The sequence below is a fragment of the Mastigoproctus giganteus genome, chromosome 12, assembly GCF_048544385.1.
Source record: "Mastigoproctus giganteus isolate SK-2022 chromosome 12, ASM4854438v1, whole genome shotgun sequence".
NCBI classification, from domain to species: domain Eukaryota; kingdom Metazoa; phylum Arthropoda; class Arachnida; order Uropygi; family Thelyphonidae; genus Mastigoproctus; species Mastigoproctus giganteus.
Window position 1 is genome coordinate 18,625,964 of NC_143586.1, and position 19,811 is coordinate 18,645,774.

The 19,811-nt window shown below is 36.8% G+C and overlaps 1 protein-coding gene across 1 annotated transcript in view; it reads left to right on the forward strand.

Moving 5' to 3' along the window:
- Positions 1-19,811, forward strand: part of LOC150076751 (dynein intermediate chain 3, ciliary-like) — a 115,092-nt gene that overhangs the window by 3,845 nt on the left and 91,436 nt on the right. The window contains exons 2-3 of the mRNA XM_090386639.1: positions 4,607-4,768; positions 7,653-7,771. Of these exons, the coding sequence (XP_090242765.1) occupies positions 4,607-4,768; positions 7,653-7,771 (281 nt within the window). The remainder of the gene's footprint in view (positions 1-4,606; positions 4,769-7,652; positions 7,772-19,811) is intronic.

The window sequence follows — 19,811 nt, forward strand, 5'->3', positions numbered from 1 at the left end:
GGTGATCTGATTGAGGTGTTTATGGCTTTGAATGGATTGATCAAGCTCAGTGCTGATGGGATCCTTCCTCTTGCTCAGACCACACACACATGAGGGGGCACAGATTCAAATTGAGGAAAGATGGTTACAGAATAGATGTGTGGAAGGCCTTTAGCCAGCAAGTGGTTAACTGATGGAATGAACTTCCATGGAAGTTCATTCCAGCATTGTGGAATCATTGTTGTGAATTGGTAGGTTAAATAAATTCAAGGAAGAACTAGACAAAGTATTGGAGGGAGATGAATAGGTGAAATGGGAAGTGCATTTTTTTTTTTTTTGGCTGGCACTGTATAAGTTTACTTTCTTGCATCGTTTGCCACTACTAATGCTAATCAACCACCCGCTGTTTGAAGGCAAACTTTCACACATCTACCTTGCAACCATCCTTGCTCAACTTAGATTTATGTCGCCTCATGTGTGAAGTCTCAGCAAGAGGAAGAATGCCTTTCACATTCAGCTTACCCAGTCCATTCAGGGCCTTCAGCACCTCAATCAGATCACTATTCAGGTGCGCCTAGTCTACAGAAGCTGCAGTTAGCAGAACTGAAGCCTTTCTAGGTAAGAGCACCCTTTTGTTCCCTTCACCAATCTGATTGACATTCTCTGCATCCATTCCAGCAGATTTACATCTTTCCTAAAGGGAGGCCTCCAGACCCATATACAATACCAAAGATGCAGCCTAACCATGGCCTCATACAAAAGGGTAATCACATTCTTATCCATGCTAGCAAAGTTTCTGTATATCATTGACAAAACCCCATGAGCTGTCCTGGCAGCATGTCTGCACTGCTCAGAGAATTTCATGTCTGACTGCACAATTACTCCCAGGTCTTTTTCATTTTCTACTACCACTACCCTGAGTGTAGTATCACAAAGGTGATAAGAAAAATTCCAACAATTCCTAGAAAGAATTCCTTCAAAGAACTTCTTTAGTGAGGGTCGTAGGATGAAATAGGCCCCTGGCCATATTTAAATTTGAGGCCCCTCTTTTGATATATATATATATATATATAAACTATTATTATTATTAGAAATTTTCATCACTACTTTAGAAAATATTTACACTGAAAATTAGGCCCCTCTTCAGCTGAGGTGCCCAGCCATGGTTGGTTTGGCCATAGCATTAACACAGTCATCTTCAGTTTCAAAAGAATTGCATCAAGAGTAAAAGAACACAGCATCTTTACATATATTTTTACTTAGCATTTCATAAAACTGCAGCCATCATCAACCTGCTGCAGGATGGAAGCCTCCTCAGTGATTCATGTTGAGAGAAATGGACCATAATCTGCCACGCTGGCCCAGTGTGGGTTGCAAATCAACCACATTTAGCAGTCAGGGGCTCGAACCCCAGTCAACTCAAGAGCGTGTGCTACTGCACCACATTCCTGACCGCTTGGCTAGGGAGGCATTTCATAAGAGAATGCCAACCATGTCTTTTTTTTTTTTTTTTTTTTTAATTTCTTTTACTGTTCATCAGTGTTTGTTATTCAAAAGTTTGTACTTAAAATAATTTCATAATATAGCATGTCAGATATAGTTAAAATGAACTGAATTATTCATTTTGTTGCATACATAACTTCTGTTTAATAGGTTATTAGTGATTAGTAAGGTTAAATGATAGAAGCAGACTTTTTCAGCATCAGAAAAAAAATATATATGATAATAAAAATAAAATAAAATAGAATATTTCTTAGAATTCCATTTCCACTTTGAACTTAGTCAGACTCACTACCCCAACCATTTTGGGAGGCAGCTTATTGCAGCGTTCAGCAACCTGCTACCCATGGGTAAACTTCATGAGATCCAGTCTTTTATTATTCCTTGAGATTTTATATTTACACAAAAGTTTGTAAAATTTTGGAAAATTTTTTTTTGTCAAACTTTGCAGTTCACATGCATTCTAAGCTGTTCTACATGTTTACATTGATTTGCACTCATCACTAATCTGGTTGCTCTTCTAACCATGCTGTCTAAAAATGCAGTCTAACCATCATCTTGAATAGAAAGATGATGACATCTTTCTCTTACTAGCAGAAGTTTTATGTATCATGGACAGGACTTCCACTGTTAAAGTTTTGATATAGTTGGTCTCTTTAATGAGAATCAGATCTAGAATATTAAAGTCCCATGTGCTGTCTTGGACATTCCAGGATAAGTAGCAACCATCCAGTCTTTTTAAAAGCTGTTACCATGCAGTGTATTTTTTGGTACATTTATTCCAGTCTATAAGATGAAGGTAGATTGAAGTTGTCCATAATAAAACAATCATACTTGCCTGGTCCATTCAGTCTGCCTAAAGCAATTTTTGTCATACTCCTCATTTGGCCTGTAAACATCCTCTGACTGTCATGACTGTCAAGGGTACACATGCTCACTGCAAGACACACGAAACTGCACCTTGTAAGGGCATGTTAGCACCAACACTGATATGGAAATATGTTGCTTAGTTTGATGAATCCTGTTTCCAGCAGTCATTTCCCATAACATTGATTCAATGTTTGCATTACCTTGATCCGGCTCAGGGAACTTCCCTGCCATCTTTAAGCAGCTTTTGATCGGAGGCATCACTCTCCACCTCTATGTTCATCCTTAATTACCCTTGAGCACACAGCATTCACTGAAATGAAATTCTTTATTTCCCATGTTTACCATATTTTTTTACCATATACTTGGCATTACTGTGTAGATAAATTTTCCCAATTTTTTTTCTAATAACTCTCTCCTGTTTCATAACTAATTTTTTTTTATTTAAGCTTTAAATCATTAGTCTCTACATGTATTACTATGGCAGTTGTTTGATAAGTTTCTAGCTTGGCATTGACCTATCTTCCATTCTAACACTATATCTTAATAAGGTAATGTGAGCACTGTATATGAATGATAGCTTTATTTTTTTTTATGCTGCCTTTGAAGGGAGATATTGGGCATCTCTTCCTTTGGTGCAGAATTTTATCATATTTCTTTCTTTCTTTCTTTCACACTTTTTTTGAAGTTACTGTACTTCAGGGTTGTTTCCTGTGGCATCATGGGTCATCCACTGATATGGAACTGCTTCATTTCACCCTCAAGACATATTAAATTAGTTGGAGACTACAGCTTTGTCTTCCCCACACTGGTGTAGAGTATCTACTACCTTTTTTTTTTTCTTTTTACTAATAGGGTTTGTCTGAATTCCACCTCAATTAAGAATCCTTGGTTATTCCCACTTGAGACAGATCAGTACACAACATGTGATAGCCTGCCTCCTAGTGGCAGGTATGGGAGCCAGGAAACGGCATATTATTGTTGCTGCTCCCTGATTGCAAAGTGGCAGTCATCCCAACAAACAACAGCACTTATTATTATTATTAGCCTTATGGTGCAAGGAAGCCTGAAGCTTATGCTACACCAGGCAAAAAAAAAAAAAAAAAAATTCTGAATTACCCCAAGAGAGAGAGAGAGATAGAGAGAAGTAGAAGGGAATCACCAAGAAAGAGAAGAATGGTGATATCCAGCTCAGGACCCTGTGTGTGCCAAGCCCATACTCACTAGATGTGAGCCCCTGGGGTTATACTACACAAGCCATGTTATTTCACCTGACTGGCCTATACACTACACAAGCCACGTTATTTCACCTGACTGGTCTAACAGAGGTCTGTTTCATGACAGAAAAAATGGCAGAGTGCCACTATTCATCAGATACTCAGACACACATATATATATACCTTAACTTTTCTCTAGCCATGTATGTATATATTATATTCCTGGAAAATGTATAAATATTCCTGATGTAATATTTTATTGAAAAAGTATTTGTAGAAAGCATAATTTGTAAAATGGAACCTTGATTTGAAGAAATTTACCTAGTTACTTAACTTTTTTGTGAGTGTGACCAAAGGAGTATGAATTGTATATATGTTTTGTCAGTTCTATCAATGCAGTATCAACAAGTTACATCTCTATATATATATTTTTTTTTTTCTTGAATTGTATAGAGACATGCTACCATCTGTCAACTGTGTTTACAAATAGTAGCCAGTTTTATGGAAGAAATTCTCTAGAATTTGGACCCAGAAGTTGATGAAATTGAATGAAATGATTTTTTCTCTTTTTAAATTTTTTTAAACAAAACATTCATATCAGTTTTATTTTTGACAGTAATCCCATTCTGATGTTCATCTATAAAGTCAAAATAGGAAGAAAATTAATATTTAAAAGCATTTATATATACAGTCTTTCAATGCTTACAAACTTCCAAGTTCCTTAAAAAAATTTGCTTGGGGTTAATGCTTACATATAGTCTAGAAACCCACCTTTGAAAAGATTAATAATGAAATTAAATAAATTCAGTTTTCACTTTGGTTACAAGTAGTTTTAAACTTCACTCTAATTGCTTAAGTCAACTGATATACCAGTGTCACAATTACCAGTCCAGTGATCCACACTTTTTTTTTTTTTTTTTGTGTGATATGGATTCAGTCTTGCAATATGTGGACTTCTGGTCGGATTCTCTTTTGCAGTCATTATCTCTATCGCTAACATTACCTAAGTACTTCCATTTTTTATCATGTTGTATATTTGGCAGGTGAATACAGAAAGTCGCCAAACTGAAGCACGTGGAATGAATCACAAAGAAGGAGGATGGCCAGGTGATGTTAATCCTGCAGATGAAGATCAGGTGGCAAGATACAGGAAGAAAGTAGAAAAAGATGAAAATTTTGCTGCAGCTATAGTAAGGTTAGGTGGTGTAAGTAATTTTAAAACTTGTGGAACTTTTCTCATTCTTTGTTTATTAGTATGTGAACTTTCATACGTTGAAGAGACCTTTTCTCAAATTCGTTTCATTACAAAGGTATTAAAAAGTTAAGAATGTAGAAGTTACATTACACCATATTATATATTGACGTGATATTTAACATGTTCAATTAATAATAACAAGCTGCATATGCACAAACCTTAGTGCATATATGAGTACGGTATTCTTTTATAGAAAACATTTTTTGTAAAATCTCATTTAAGCTCTTTTCTTTCTGAAAAGGAATAGTTTTAAACTTTGAATTTTTATCCTGCATGGCACAATAAGTAAAACCTGATAAAAAAAATTTCCAAAATGCAGTAACTTCACCACTGAAAGGAAGAAGTTCATTGTGCATGTTCTGATTGTATTCCAACTCATTTCAGCCACACTTTGGCCCAAGAATGTATCTATGAAAAATTTGCATTTAAATTAATTAGTTAGGAATGAGCTGCTGACTTTTTTGTCCTCTGGTTTATCTGAGCAACTTACTAAATGGGTCAAGAATCATTGTTTCCCACATGCAATAAATGAAGTATAATAAAATAAATATGTCTCAATAAGGCATATCTGAGAAAAACATGGTTTTATTCACAGATATGGAGAGATATGCCATCTATAAAAGTTCTAGATAATGGAAATGCTAAATGGCAATCAGACAAGTACTTTGTGTATGCCAACAATACCACCTGATAATATTGGTTATAACATTCATACACAGCATTGTAGTAAAATGAGGAGGGTAGGTGACCACCCTGTGCCTTAAATCAGAACCCATATAAAGACACTATGGTACCATTTAAACACATCTTTAGCAAATTAAAATGAGCAAAAAAATTATTTATAATCACCTGGCAGCCAAAAAAAATTTGTAATTTTAGCTTTTTGTAAGTAGAATAAAATTGCTAGTTCATTATGAGAACATAGACAAATATTCAATATGGAAAATCCTATAAAGTACATATTTGAATAGTGAATGGCTTATAGTTTTATTACTATATAGTATTTGTTACTTTTCATAGAATGCTATGAAATAAAATATGTGTAATTACAATAAATGCCAAATTGTTATTTAATGCACAACAAAAATTATTATTTTCATAATAATTAAAGTTTGGGTGTGGCACTCTTCAACTTTATCCTGAATTCCAAAATTCTTTCTTATGGCACCACTAGAGAAATAAACTTGAAACCAGAACCACATTTAAATGAGTCAAAAGAGGACTGAATTATGAATAACAGGATAAAAACAGTCAGTTTCACAATTGCATATGTTCGAGATCTGATCAAAAAGTTTCTGTTACTGGGTGGCCTGTGCTGTAATCTTCACTTGAGACTTGTTAATTAACATCAGTTTTAGTGATTTTCACGATTTTAGAATGTACATAGAATTCTTGTTTTTGCATTCTTCTTCAGTATGTCCTGTGATTCTTTTCTGGATCTCTGAAATTTCACAAAAGTGTGCACTTTGAAACAGGCATAAGTTACAGAGCTTGAAAACTAGGCATCCTTGGCAGGAGAGTCTGATTGAGGTATATAAGTATGCAGTTGTAGCATTGTATATATTATATGAGTATAATGTGTACAATGATTGATTGGCTTTCCTAATTATATAATGTAATTAGGAGAGTCAATCAAGAATTTAAGTGTACAGTTGTAGCATTGTATACATTATACGAGTAATATTTAAAATAACTAAATGCAACAAGGCATAATATCTTAAGAGTAAGAGTTTTATATCTATATAATATCAGTGTGGATACACCATAGATATCTCTTAAGAAAAAACGGCAATAGTAGTGCAGGAGGCATCATTTCCTCTGTATCTCATATTGTGCTCATCCTTCACAACGATTTGCCATGGTATTGCACTACTTCAAATAAGTAACACTTTACTAATAGAGAAGACTATTGTTACTTATTCTTATATAACAATAAGTAGTATTGCACTACTTCGAATAAGTAATGCTTCACTAATAGAGAAGACTATTGTTACTTATTCTTGGTGGGCACCACCACCCAGATGGCACCGTTACTTATTCTCGGTGGTGCCCTCCGAGAATAAGTAACAATAGTCTTCTCTATTAGTGAAGCATTACTTATTCGAAGTAGTGCAATACCATGGAAACTCATTGTGAAGGATGAGCACAATATGAGATACAGAGGAAATGATGCCTCCTACACTACTATCATAGTTTTTTCTTAAGAGTTATCTATGGTGTATCCACACTGATATTATATACATTATATGAGTAAAGCTTGGGAGAGGATATTGAAGAATGAAGAAATTTTCAAATGCGACACAAAATCCAGGGAGTATAAATATGAACTTCTGAGAAAAACCAGTAGATTGTAAGTTTATTTGGTTTGTGTGTTGTATAGTGGCATAACTAGGGTGAGGCATGTGCCCTGGGCACCAAATTTGGGGACGCCATTTTATGGTGAAAAAATTCAAAAATTCCAAAAGAACAGTTTTCAAGGGGGCCAATTTTTTTATTTGCCCTGGGTGCTGTCAACCCTAGTTACGCCACTAATGTTGTAACTGACTAGAATAAACTGGCTTTTCAAGACCCATTCCAAGACCTCCAGCTTTCCTTAATTATTTAAATTTAATTTGTTAAGGGTTGAGTGTTTCATTTAAAAGATGTTTTAATAAAAATATTTTATTATTTTAACATTAAATTTCATTGGTACATAGCATATATTTTGTTATACTGTTGCTTGATATCTTTTGAAATGAGAACAAAGTTGTTGCATTCCCCCACAAAAATAGCCCAATTTTAACATCTATTTTATTTCGATGATATTCATTCTGATATGACATTTGATATCTTAGGTAATGGAGCACTGTGTGAAACAGAATAATTCCCTCAATATATATGAAGAATATTATCCAGAAGAAGAAATTGAAGAAGAGGGAGAGGCTCCATCAGCAAGAACTGTAAATGTATTTAGGTATGTGTATGTACATATGTTTTTTTGGTTTTAAGTATTTTCTTTATAGAGCGTACTTTGTTTCTATTCTTCTAGGTTGCTTTATAAAGGTGCTTGTAGAAAAAAATTAAAAACATGCCCCTTTTATTAAAAAAATGCTTATAAATTGTTTAAGAGTGTGTTTTAAATTATTTTATCTCATGTAATGTTTTATTTTTTGTGTGGAATCTGAAGTGTTAATAAGAAATTAAAAAAATTAAATAATTAAGAATATAATGATGACAAAAAGAAATTTTTTGTTCTTTCATCTAATATTTTTTGCTTATACACTGAATGGGTGCTCTATTAGAGTATGCCTACCTAATAGCAAGTAGCCCCCCCCCCCCCACCTTCAGCTTTCAGAACAGCCTGAATTCATTGCATCATGGACTCAATGGGGTTTCAAGAGCTTGCCATGGATGCTAGTCCATATAGATTCAGTTGATTCCCAATTTGTTGCAAATTGGATGGCTGTGGATCACTTCTTCAAAGAGCTCATTCCACCTCAGCTCACATGTGCTCAGTTAGATTTAGATCTTGTGACTGAAGAGGTCACTGCAGTAAGTTGGGTTTACTCTCACACTACAGGAACCAGTCTGTGCAATTCTGTCCTTGTGATGTGGCACATTATCTTTTGGAAGAATCCATTTGTAGATGGATGACATGGCAGGATGTGCCTGATCAGGTACAATTTCCACATAACTAGTCATTGCTCCACTGGTAGGGACCCTGTGCACACCACAGTTAACAGCCTTCATTGTCGAAACCTGGTAGGATGAGTCCAGGGACCTCTTGCCATTTTTGCTATATTCTTGTCTTAAAGGCGCCTCCTTAGCCAGGTGGGAAGGAGCAGCAGTGCATAGCACACGCTTCTTGATTAGGCCGGGGTTCGAGCCCGTCACCACCAAATACGGAGGATGCGGAAAGGTCAGGGAATGACCACTGCATATCCCGGAGCAATATGGCCTTAGTTGCTAATGCTCATAAAAACCAAATAACAAACAAACAAACAACAACAAACAAGCTATATTCTTGTCTAGCTTGTAACAGCAGGAACAAGGATTCATCATCCCGTGTAACATTTTTCCAATCCTCCACTGTAACTACACCTTCTTGTTTTTTTTTATAACAGTAGTAGAACCTATTTCAGTTGTCAGCTGCAAATACCCCATCTGTTAAATTTGAAAGTGTTTGCAATTCTGCCCAGACACAATAGGAGGGAGTACATGATGAGAGCCTTGTCAATCAATTCGGCCCTGGAGGGAATGTGCAAGGCTTAAGTAGTAGAATTTTTTTCAGCATGGTCTGTGCTTGTTAACAGGAGAGACTGCTTCTACAGGAATGGGATACACTTAAATAGAAAGGGTGCAAGAATATTTGCTGATGGTATCGAGGCAGTGTTAGGTGGGGTCGGAAAACTGCTAGCGTGGGGGATTCACAGACTAAAAGGTTAAAAGTAGCCGCAGGCAGAGGTGAAGGTGATTCTTGCACAACTTCTATTAGAATAAGTAGTGACCTGGAGCCAGGGGTGCTGGGGGTTTCTGGGACTGATGGCAGTCATCGTGAAACAGGTGGGTATATGGGATATGTCAGGGTAACTAGGAATAGGTGCAAGTATGCTTGCATGTATACCACTGCTAGAAGTATAGTAAATAAATTTGATGAATTTGAAGCATTGGTCAAGACATCAAAGGCGAATATTGTTGGGATATCAGAGACGTGGTGTCACACTGATATTAGGAATGCAGAATTGGAATTTGGGGAGTGCAATGTGTACAGAAAGGATAGACAGGATAGGAAGGGAGGAGGTGTCATGCTGTTAATTAAGAAAAACATAAAATCAAAAGAAGGGCATTCAGTTGATATAGATGAACAGTGCACTGTTGAGTCAGTTTGGTGTGACATAAGCACTGTGAAAGCAAAAATAAGAGAAGGAGTGTGTTATAGGCCTAATGACTCGAATGTGTACAATGAACAATTGTACAGAGAAATAGAGTGGGCTAGTAAATCAGAATGTCTTATAATGGGGGATTTTAACTTCCCAGATATTGACTGGAACTTGTAGGTTGGTTACTCACACACTAGTAAGACTTTTGTGGATTTATTGGATGATTGTTTTCTGATGCAGCATGTTCAAGAGGCAACCAGAGAGGGTAATACTCTTGAACTGGTTATTAGCAGTGATCATTCGTGTATTAAGAATTTGCAGATAAAAGAACCACTAGGTAGCAGTGATCACAGTGTACTGATGTGGGATTTACTTAAAGATATAATTGCCATCAGGGGTAAAGGAAAGGGTTTTTGCTTCCGTAAAGGTGAGTGCAGAGGTCTCAGACAGTTTTTAAATTCTGTACAGTGGGATCAACTGACGATATTACGAACAGTAAATTCTAAGTGGGAAGCATTCAAGGAATTAATCGTGGAAGCTACTAAAAGTTTCATACCTATTAAAAAATATTGTTCAAGGTTTAGGCCTAAATGGTTATCAAATGAACTAATGAGACTCATGACAGAGAAGAAAAATGCATTGGATGCATATAAATTATCAAGCGACTCAGAAGCCTATGGCAGATATAAGCTAGTCTGTAATCGGGTCACAAAGGAGGTTAGGCAGGCGGAGGCAGATTATGACAAATCTTTGGCAAAGGATGCTAAGAAAAACAGCAAGGATTTCTTTACTTATATAAACTCTAAATATAGACTGATTGGTCCACTTGATATCGATGGTTCAACTGTTGATGATCTGCTCAGATAGCAAACAAACTGAATGAGTATTTTGCATCTACATTCACACATGAGGAGTTATTAAGGTTTGAAAATGGCAGAAGGTTATCAAATTGTAGCAGGGTGCTTAATGATTTTGTAATAACTGAGAGCAAAGTGAAGGAGAAATTGTTGAAGTTAAACATGAGAAAGGCATTTTTGTATATTTTTTTTGTATATTTATCAGTGATATTGATGAAGGTATATCAGGCTTAGTGTCGAAGTTTGCAGATGATACAAAGGTTGGCAGGGTAATGACAGTATTGGCAGTGTGCTACTGCAACAGGATCTAGAAAATTTGGGCAGATGGGCTAAGAAGTGGCAACTGAAGTTTAACCTTGAAAAATGCAAAGTACTGCATATGGGTAGAAGTAATCCCAGAGAAACATACCAACTGTGTGGTACTACACTTAATGTGATAGAAAATGAAAAAGACCTGGGAGTAATTGTGCAGTCAGATATGAAGTTTTCTGAGCAATGCAGACAGGTTGCCAGGGCAGGTCATGGGGTTTTGTTAATGATATATAGGAATTTTGCTAGCAGGAAAAAGGAGGTGATTGTCACTCTGTATAAGGCAATGGTCAGGCCACGCCTTGAGTACTGCGTACAGGTCTGGAGGCCTCATTTTAGGAAGGATGTAGATTTGCCTGAGCATGTACAGAGAAGGGCAACAAGATTGGTGAGGGGAATGAAGGGATCCTCTTACCAAGAGAGGCTTAATTCTGCAAATTGCAGTGGCTGGAGACTAGGCATCTGTGCAGTGATCTGATTGAGGTGTATAAGGCCTTGAATGGGTTGAGCACACTGAATTCTGATGGGATCCTTCCAGTTGTTTAGATTATGAATCTAAAGGGGCATAAATTCAAATTAAGAAAAGACAGATGTAGAATAGATGTGTGGAAATTTGCCTTTAGCCAGCGGGTGGTTAATTGCTGGAACAAACTTCCATCTGTCGTTGTGGAAGTTGATAGGTTAAATAAATTTAAGGAGGAACTGGACAGGCATTTGGAGGGAATGGTGTGAATTTTTTTTTTTTTTTTTGGCTGATGCTGCATAAGCTCATACACTTGCTTCCTTGCATCACATGCTACTACTACTATTACAAGGTATGGTAAGTTCTGCATTCTGAAATGTCTCTTTGGTTTCCACTGTTTTACTGTGTTGTTATTTGAGTGAATGTAGTCCTTATGTATGTTTTCTTGCAGTCTTGTTGACCTCTGACATCATTGAGCTGTTGCCAACCCCAAGGTTGTCATTGGCTGGATGTTATTTGTTTATTGGACCAATCTTGATATACCCAAGATACAGTCATACGTGTAAATGCCAGAAGGATTTAAGTTTCTGAGATATAATGACTCATCTGGCACTGTCTACTATGTCATGTGCAAAGTCACTTAAATCTTTCATCTTGCTCATTTTTGCACCAAATTGCACCCCTGTATTCTAATGTGTAATGGAGTGCTCCATTTCATAAAAATGGTAGGTGTACTTAATAAAGTGGCCACTCGATGGAGTTTCCAGTCAATGGAAGAAAGGCATTAATGTCTTTCTTCCACAGACTGGAAATTCTCTCCATAGTTTTGCTGATGATAGTACTGTATATGTACATTTCAGTTTGATAAATAATTAGAGCTACCTAAACATCTCAGTTCTTTAATACATAACTACAGTTACCTCCAGAAGTGAAGCCAAAAAATTAGTTAGTCATTATCAATCCTGAAATGCAATCCTATCTTATCTCACACAAAAAATGAAGCGTCTGTGCTGCTTTTGCTATACAGGTAACCCTCATATAACACGATAGTTTGGTTCCTACAAAATATTGTGTAATGCAAAACCCTGTTATATGGACTTAAGAAGCAGTACAAAAAGAGGAGTTACATTCCAAAAGCTAACAAAAATTCGCCATTTTTTATAACTATCGGAAACTTAATTTTTATAGTAGTAATAACTTAATATTTTAACTTTATTTTTATAATAGTAGTAACTTAAATAGTAATAACTGAACAAATGTCTTACTTTACAAACTGTGATACTTATATAGAGATAATGTACGTTCATTTAATTTTCTTCCTCATCATTGCTGCTAAGCACAATCTCTTCTGCAGCATCTAGATTTCGTGTACCTTCTGCTCTCTTTAAAAGTCACTAACTGCACTCTTCGAAGTTGCAATTATTTTTTATGGTCTCAAACAAGCACATGTTCAGTAGCACAGAACCTAACCCAGGGATCCCCCAACAAAATACAGTGAACCCCTGCTTTAAATGATATATGAAAATCAGAAGAATATTTTCCAGTTAGCAAAATAAAAATAAATTTATGCTTACATACATAGCTTAATTAATATGTACTGTAATATGTACATACTAATTAATATTTCTGTTCAATGACTTTTTTTTTTTTTGTAAAATTTAAAACAGTAAAAATGATAAGCAATTAATAACAAAAAACACGGCACACAGAAGTTGCAACAAACATCATACGGAGTAATGAGTTTCTGAAAATTTATTTGTTTTTTACATGATTGAATATTTCATGGAAGGGCAAACACATTTCACAATAATAACGTGAAAACCCACAGAATTACAGCTATCAGTGCTATAGCGAATGCAAGAAGATCGAGTTTATTACCCATTTATAATTGATAACACTAGCAGAAAAGACCAATAAACTGGAAACTGCAAATTGTTTTTATTATTTTATGGTAGTGACCTCCAGAAATATGCTTTAGAAAAATACAATAAAGACACTAACAACTAGTGAGTCAACAACAGGATTCACAAAAAGGAATGGAAACATTGAAAATTACATCTGACATAATACCAGGATTTTCCCAGCACAAAAGCTCAAAAATACCGTATTATGTGAGATTTCCAGCAATTCTCAAACAATGTTAGCATTAGTAAAGGCAGATGATGCAAGAAAGCTAGCTTATATAGCATTAGCCAAATAAAAACAAACCCTTCTCATTTCACCCATCCACTTGCTCAAAATGTTTGTCTAGTTCCCCCTTGAATCTATTTAAGCTGTCAATTACTACGACAGATGGAAGTTTGTTCCTGCAATCAACCACCTGCTGGCTAAAGGCAAACTTCCGCACATCTATCCTACAACTGTCTTTCCTCAATTCGAATTTATGCCCTCTCAGGCGATTATTCTGAGCAAGAGGAAGAATCCCATCAGCATTGAGCATGCTCAAACCATTCAAGGCTTTATACACTTCAATCAGATCACCTCGCAGGTGCCTAGTCTCCAGACACTGTAATTTGCAAAACTTAAGCCTTTCTTCGTAAGAGCAACCCTTTGTTCCATTCACTAATCTTTTGGCCCTTCTTTGTACTCATTTCAACAGCTCTACATCCTTCTTAAAATGAAGCCTCCAGAACTTTATACAGTACTCACAGCGTGCCTGACCATTGCCTTATACAAGGGAATAATCACCTTATCGCTTCTAGAAAAATTCCTGTATATCATTGACAAGACACCATGAGCTACTTTTGCAGACCATCTGCACTGCTCAGAAAACTTCATATCTTCCTGCACAATTACCCCCAGGTCTTTTTCATTCTCTACCATTGTCATTGTAGTACCATGCAGTTGATACATTACTCTGGGGTTAGCCGACCGGGCTAGCCGAGTGGGTAAAGTACCTGCCCGGCAACCCAAAGGTCGCGGGTTCGATTCCCGCCTCGGGCTTGGATCAAAGTACTGCAAAAACCTTGGGAGGTGCAATATGGCCACAGAAGCCGATGCGCCAACAACTACCAAATCAAATCAAAAATCAAACTCTGGGGTTACTACTTCCCATCTGCAGTACTTTACATTTGTCAATGTTAACCTTCAGTTGCAACCTCTCAGCCCACCTGCTCAACTTTTCTAGATCCTGTTGCAGCAGCATACTGTCATCTGTGTCATTAACAACCCTGCCGACCTTCTTATCATCTGCAAACTTGGACATTAAGCTTGATATACCATCATCATTATCAATAATAAATAGAGAAAACAACAATGGACCTAACACTGAACCTTGGGAGACTCCACTAATAACATTAGTTCGCAAAGAGCAGTGTCCATTGATTACCACTCTCTGCCATCTCCCACTCAACCATCCCTTTATCCATAGCAGCAATTTGCCCCCAATGCCACACTGCTCCAATTTGTGCAGCAGTCTTCCATGTGCAACAATATCAAACGCCTTTCTAAGCTCCAAATATATGATATAAAAATTATTCTTTGCATCCAGTTCCTTTGTGACCACATCATAGTATCCAATCAGATTGGTCAGACAAGACTTCTTAACAAACCCATGCTGTGTCCGAGCTATAACTGAAGTCTTGTCTAGGTGATCCTGAAGTTGTTGTTGTTGTTATTTGGTTTTTAGGAGCATTAGCAACTAAGGCCATATTACTCCGAGAATATGCGGTGGTCAATCCCTGACCTTTCCGCATCCTCCGTATTTGGTGGTGACGGGCTCGAACCCTGGTCTAATCAAGAAGCATGTGTTACGCACTGCTGCTCCTTCCCACCTGGCTATGGAGGCGCCTGATCCTGGAGTGCTTCTTTAACCAATGCCTACATTAATTTCCCTGGAACAGAAGTTTAACTAGCAGGTCTGTAATTACTTCTGTTACCCTTTGATCCTCCTTTGTGAATTGGGGTCATATTTGCACATCCAGTCCATGGGTACATCCCCTGAATCCAAGAAAGCTCTCATAATTATGGCTAAATGTTTTCTTACATCCTTTGCTACCTCCTTTAATATAACTGGATAGATCCTATCCACCCCAGGTGCCTTTCTTATGTTTATCTTCAACAATTTCTCCTCCACTTTGCTCTCAGTTATTACAAAATCATCTAGCTTACTGCCAGAGTTTAATACACCTCTGGCAGTCCCCGCCCTGAATAACTCCACATGTGTGAATGTAGATGCAAAATACTCATTTAGTTTGTTAGCTACCTGAGCAGGATCATCAACAGTTGAACCATTGATATCAAGTGTACCAATCTGATTCATTCCCTTTCTTCTAGAGTTTACATAATTAAGAACTCTTTGCTGTTTTTCTTTGCATTCTTTGTCGAAGATTTCTCTTAATCTGCCTTTGCCTGCCTAACCTCCTTTGTGACTTGGTTACAGACCAGCTTATATCTATCATAGGCGTCTGTGTTACCTGTTAATTTATATGTATCCCATGCATTTTTCTTCTCTGCCACATGTCTCATTAGTTCATCTGACATCTATTTAGGCCTAAACATTGAACAATATTTCTTAGTTGGTAAAGTAAAGTGTAAAGTGTGTTAGTTGTCTTACGGCACCAGGGGGTTCCCCATCTCCATGTTGTATTCTTTGTGGGTGACACAGAACTGTGGAGGCCAGAGATTTAAAAAGTGTGTGGGGAGTGGTCTGTTGTGTAGCGTTATGTTCTATTGTTTCTCTGACATTAACAGTTGGGCCCCTATTTGGACCCACCGTTGCCCACACTTTGCCACGAGGAGGCAGGTTAGGCACCCAGTAGATTATTTAAGTACTCTGGCAGGCTCCACCACCTAATTTCCAAGGATTTCAGTGGCAAACCTAAAAAAAAAGGGGGGGGGGGGGTGCACTATAATTTGGCCAAAAAAGATTTACAAGAAAACAGTAGAATTTAGACGTTGATTAGAATTTGGCGGCATTGTTAAAAGGTGTATTTGGTCGGTTTATTGAGAGAAGGGGGGGAGACGAGACTGAAGACTGGGAGGAAAACAGAAAGAAGAATAGGGATAATAGATTAGGCATCCCCAAAGAGGTCAGTGGAGACGAGCCCCACCAGGCAAAGTATGGAGGTAGGCAGGGAGGAGAGGAGACAGAGACCTGTCTCTTCCCTCCCCTGCCCAGGGATGGGGTTTTAAAGAGTACCCAGCTCAGATCGCCAATGGCGTGTTGGCAGCAAAGCCACAGAATGTCTTTGTTGGTGTCATGTCCAAGTAGTATCAAATCCGGTAGGAAGGTCAAACTGCCCATTCCGCTCCGGGGGTGAGATATGTTAGTTGGCAGTTAAATTTAACCCACCAGGCGAAGGAGTGGGAGTGACACACATTTACTTCATTCATAATCTGCATTCTATTTTTATACTTTTTTCTTTTCTTTCAAGTTTCATATATATATATATATATTTTTTTTTTTTTTTTTTTCACTCACACTCATTCAACTTTTTCTCACACACCAGGCAGGATGCAAAGATGTGTAATGTAAATTTAAATACTAATTAAAAAATAATTAAATAAATTAAACTAACTAAATAAATTTAAATACTAATTAAAACTAGGGTTAGTGTGTACTTAACTGTAGCATTTATGATTTGTGTTCTTTTATTTCTTAGTTGGTATGAAAAGCCTAGTAACTTCCAAGATTAATTCTTTGAATGCTTCCCATTTTGAATTTGCTGTTGGTAACATCATCAGTTGGTCCCACCATATAGAATTTAAATACTGTCTCAGACCACTGTTGTCACCTTTACGAAAGCAAAAACCCTTCCCTTTACTCCTGATGATAGTTACCTCTTTGAGTAAATCCCAGTTCAGCACACTGTGATCAGTGCCAGCTAGTGGTTCCTTTATCTGCCGAATTTTAATTCATGAAGAATCTAAACTGATAATCAAATCAAGAAGTGCTGCTGTAGAAAACAATCATCCAATAAATCCACAAAACTCTTGCTAGTGTGTGAGTGACCAACCCACAAATTCCAGTCAATATCTGGGAAATTAAAATCCCCCATTATAAGACACTTTGATTTACTGGCCCACTTTATTACTCTGTACGGTTGTTTATTATACTCATCAGAGTCATTAAGCCTACAACACACTCCTACTCTCATTTTACCTTTCCCAGTGCTTATGTCACCCCAAACAGACTCAATATTGCATTGTCCACCAACATCAGTTGGGTGCACTTCCTTAGATTTTGTGTTTCATAACTAATAGCATAATTCCTCCCCCCTTTCTGTCCTGTCTATCCTTCCTATACACATTGTACTCCCCAAATTCCAATTCTGCACTGCTTATGTCTGTGTGGCACCACATTTGTGATATTCCAACAGTATCAAATTTATCCACTTCAAGCTCATCAAATTTATTAACTATACTCCTAGCATTGGTGTACATGCAAGTATACAGCACCTGTTTCTACTCTTAGGTACCCTAACACAGCCCATGTACAGTGGACCACTATATGATCAAATCACTTTATGATGGACTCTCCATAATAAAATACTTTTCACTATACCATATGTAGTAAGCGTGGGATATTGTCATCATGTTTGCAAATTGAATTTTAATTCTATTAAAGGAGCTTAAAAAATAGGAATGAAGAGAAGATTCTGAAAATTTATTTTTGTTTTTTATATGATTTCAGAGAAGGGGAAACACATTTCACTATAATACTGTAAGGTAAAAACCCACAGAATTCCAGTTATTGGTATTATCGCAAATGCAATAAGATCGAGTTTACTACCCATTTATAATAGCTTGCGCTAACAGAAAAGCCCAATAAACTGCAAAGTGCAAATTGTTTTTATTGTTTTATGGTCGTGACCTCCAGAAACGTGCTTTAGAAAAATATCACAAATGCATTTAATTAAATAAATTAATCTGCCTTTGCCTGCCTAACCTCCTTTGTGACTTGGTTACAGACCAGCTTATATCTATCATAGGCGTCTGTGTTACCTGTTAATTTATATGTATCCCATGCATTTTCAAAATTCAAAATTCATTCTTATAACAAAACATAGCAATAAACGGTGAAAGTGTAGTGCATTTTAATGATTTGAGCAGCTGATTCTACTAACCAGTGATCACTGGTGCCTACTTATTTCACTCTAAAATGGCTTACAATTGTCTCTGACCGGGCCATGTGGTTCTTTGTCTCAGCCAATAGCAGCATTTGTAAAATGTGTTGGGCACATGTTTTGTTTTCGTATCCTTTAGTTCAAGTAATTTTTTTTGTGCTTACTTTCCTTAAATTCATTAATTTAAGGAAATTAATGAATTTAAGGTACTGAATTGAATTCAATAATTCAATACCTTAAATTAATTGAATTCAATAAGGTACTGTATTGAATTCTTGAATGTACAACATTGCATAATATGGCCTCTAAAGAGCGCAGTAAGAAGAAAATTTCAATTAAAATTAAACAAAAAATAGTGAAAAAACATGATGATGGTGCTAAAATTAGTTCATTGGTGCGCGAATATGGTTTTTCACAGTCAACCATTTCTACCATAGTGAAACAAAAAGAAAACCTTAAAAAAGTTAAAAGTAAGTGATGAATCTAACACAGTCCAAAAAGGCAGAGAACTGATTGTAGAAATGGAAAGGCTTTTGTTGCTGTGGATAAAAGAAAAACAAATGAAGGGTGATACAGTTCCTGGACAATACATTTGTGAACGTGCAAAGCAGATTTTTGAGGACTTAAAGACTAAAACACCTTCAGCTAGTGATACGTGATATGGGGACTTTAAAGCCAGCAAAGGTTGGTTCGACCGTTTTAGAAAAAGATCCGATATTAAAAGTATCATAAGGCATGGAGAGACTTGTAGTGCCGATCAGGAAGCAGCTGAAAACTTTAAGATGGGGTTTCAAGAACTTGTTGAGAAGGAGGGTTACCTTCCTCAACAAGTCTTTAATACAGACAAAATGTGCCTATTTTGGAAAAGGATGCCTAGGCGAACATACATCACAAAAGAAGAGGCCTCGTTGCCTGGTCATAAGCCTATGAAGGATAGGCTTACTCTGCTATTAGGGTCCAATGCCTGTGATGATTTTAAACTTAAGCTAATGTTGGTTTACCACTCAGAAACTCCCAGAGTGTTTAAACAGTAAAAGGTCATCAAAAGCAGGTTGGGTGTCTTTTGGCAATGTAACAAGAAGGCCTAGGTGACAAGACACCTCTTCAATGAATGGGTATTTGAAGTGTTTTGTCCTTGAGTCAAAGGTTACTTAGAAAAAAACAAACTTCCTTTAAAGGCACTGTTAATTTTGGATAATGCTCCAGGTCGTTATCTCCAACTTGCTCGATCTCTGGGGGAGCTATTTAACTTCATTACAGTCAAATTTCTCCCACCCAATAAAACCCCTCTGCTTTAGCCAATGGATCAGCAAGTGATTTCCAACTTTAAAAAAATTTACACAAAGAAGATGCTTGCGAAGTACTTTGAAGAGACTTCAGGAGACAGAGCCATCACCTTAAAGGAATTCTGGAAGACCAGGTTTAACATCTTAGACTG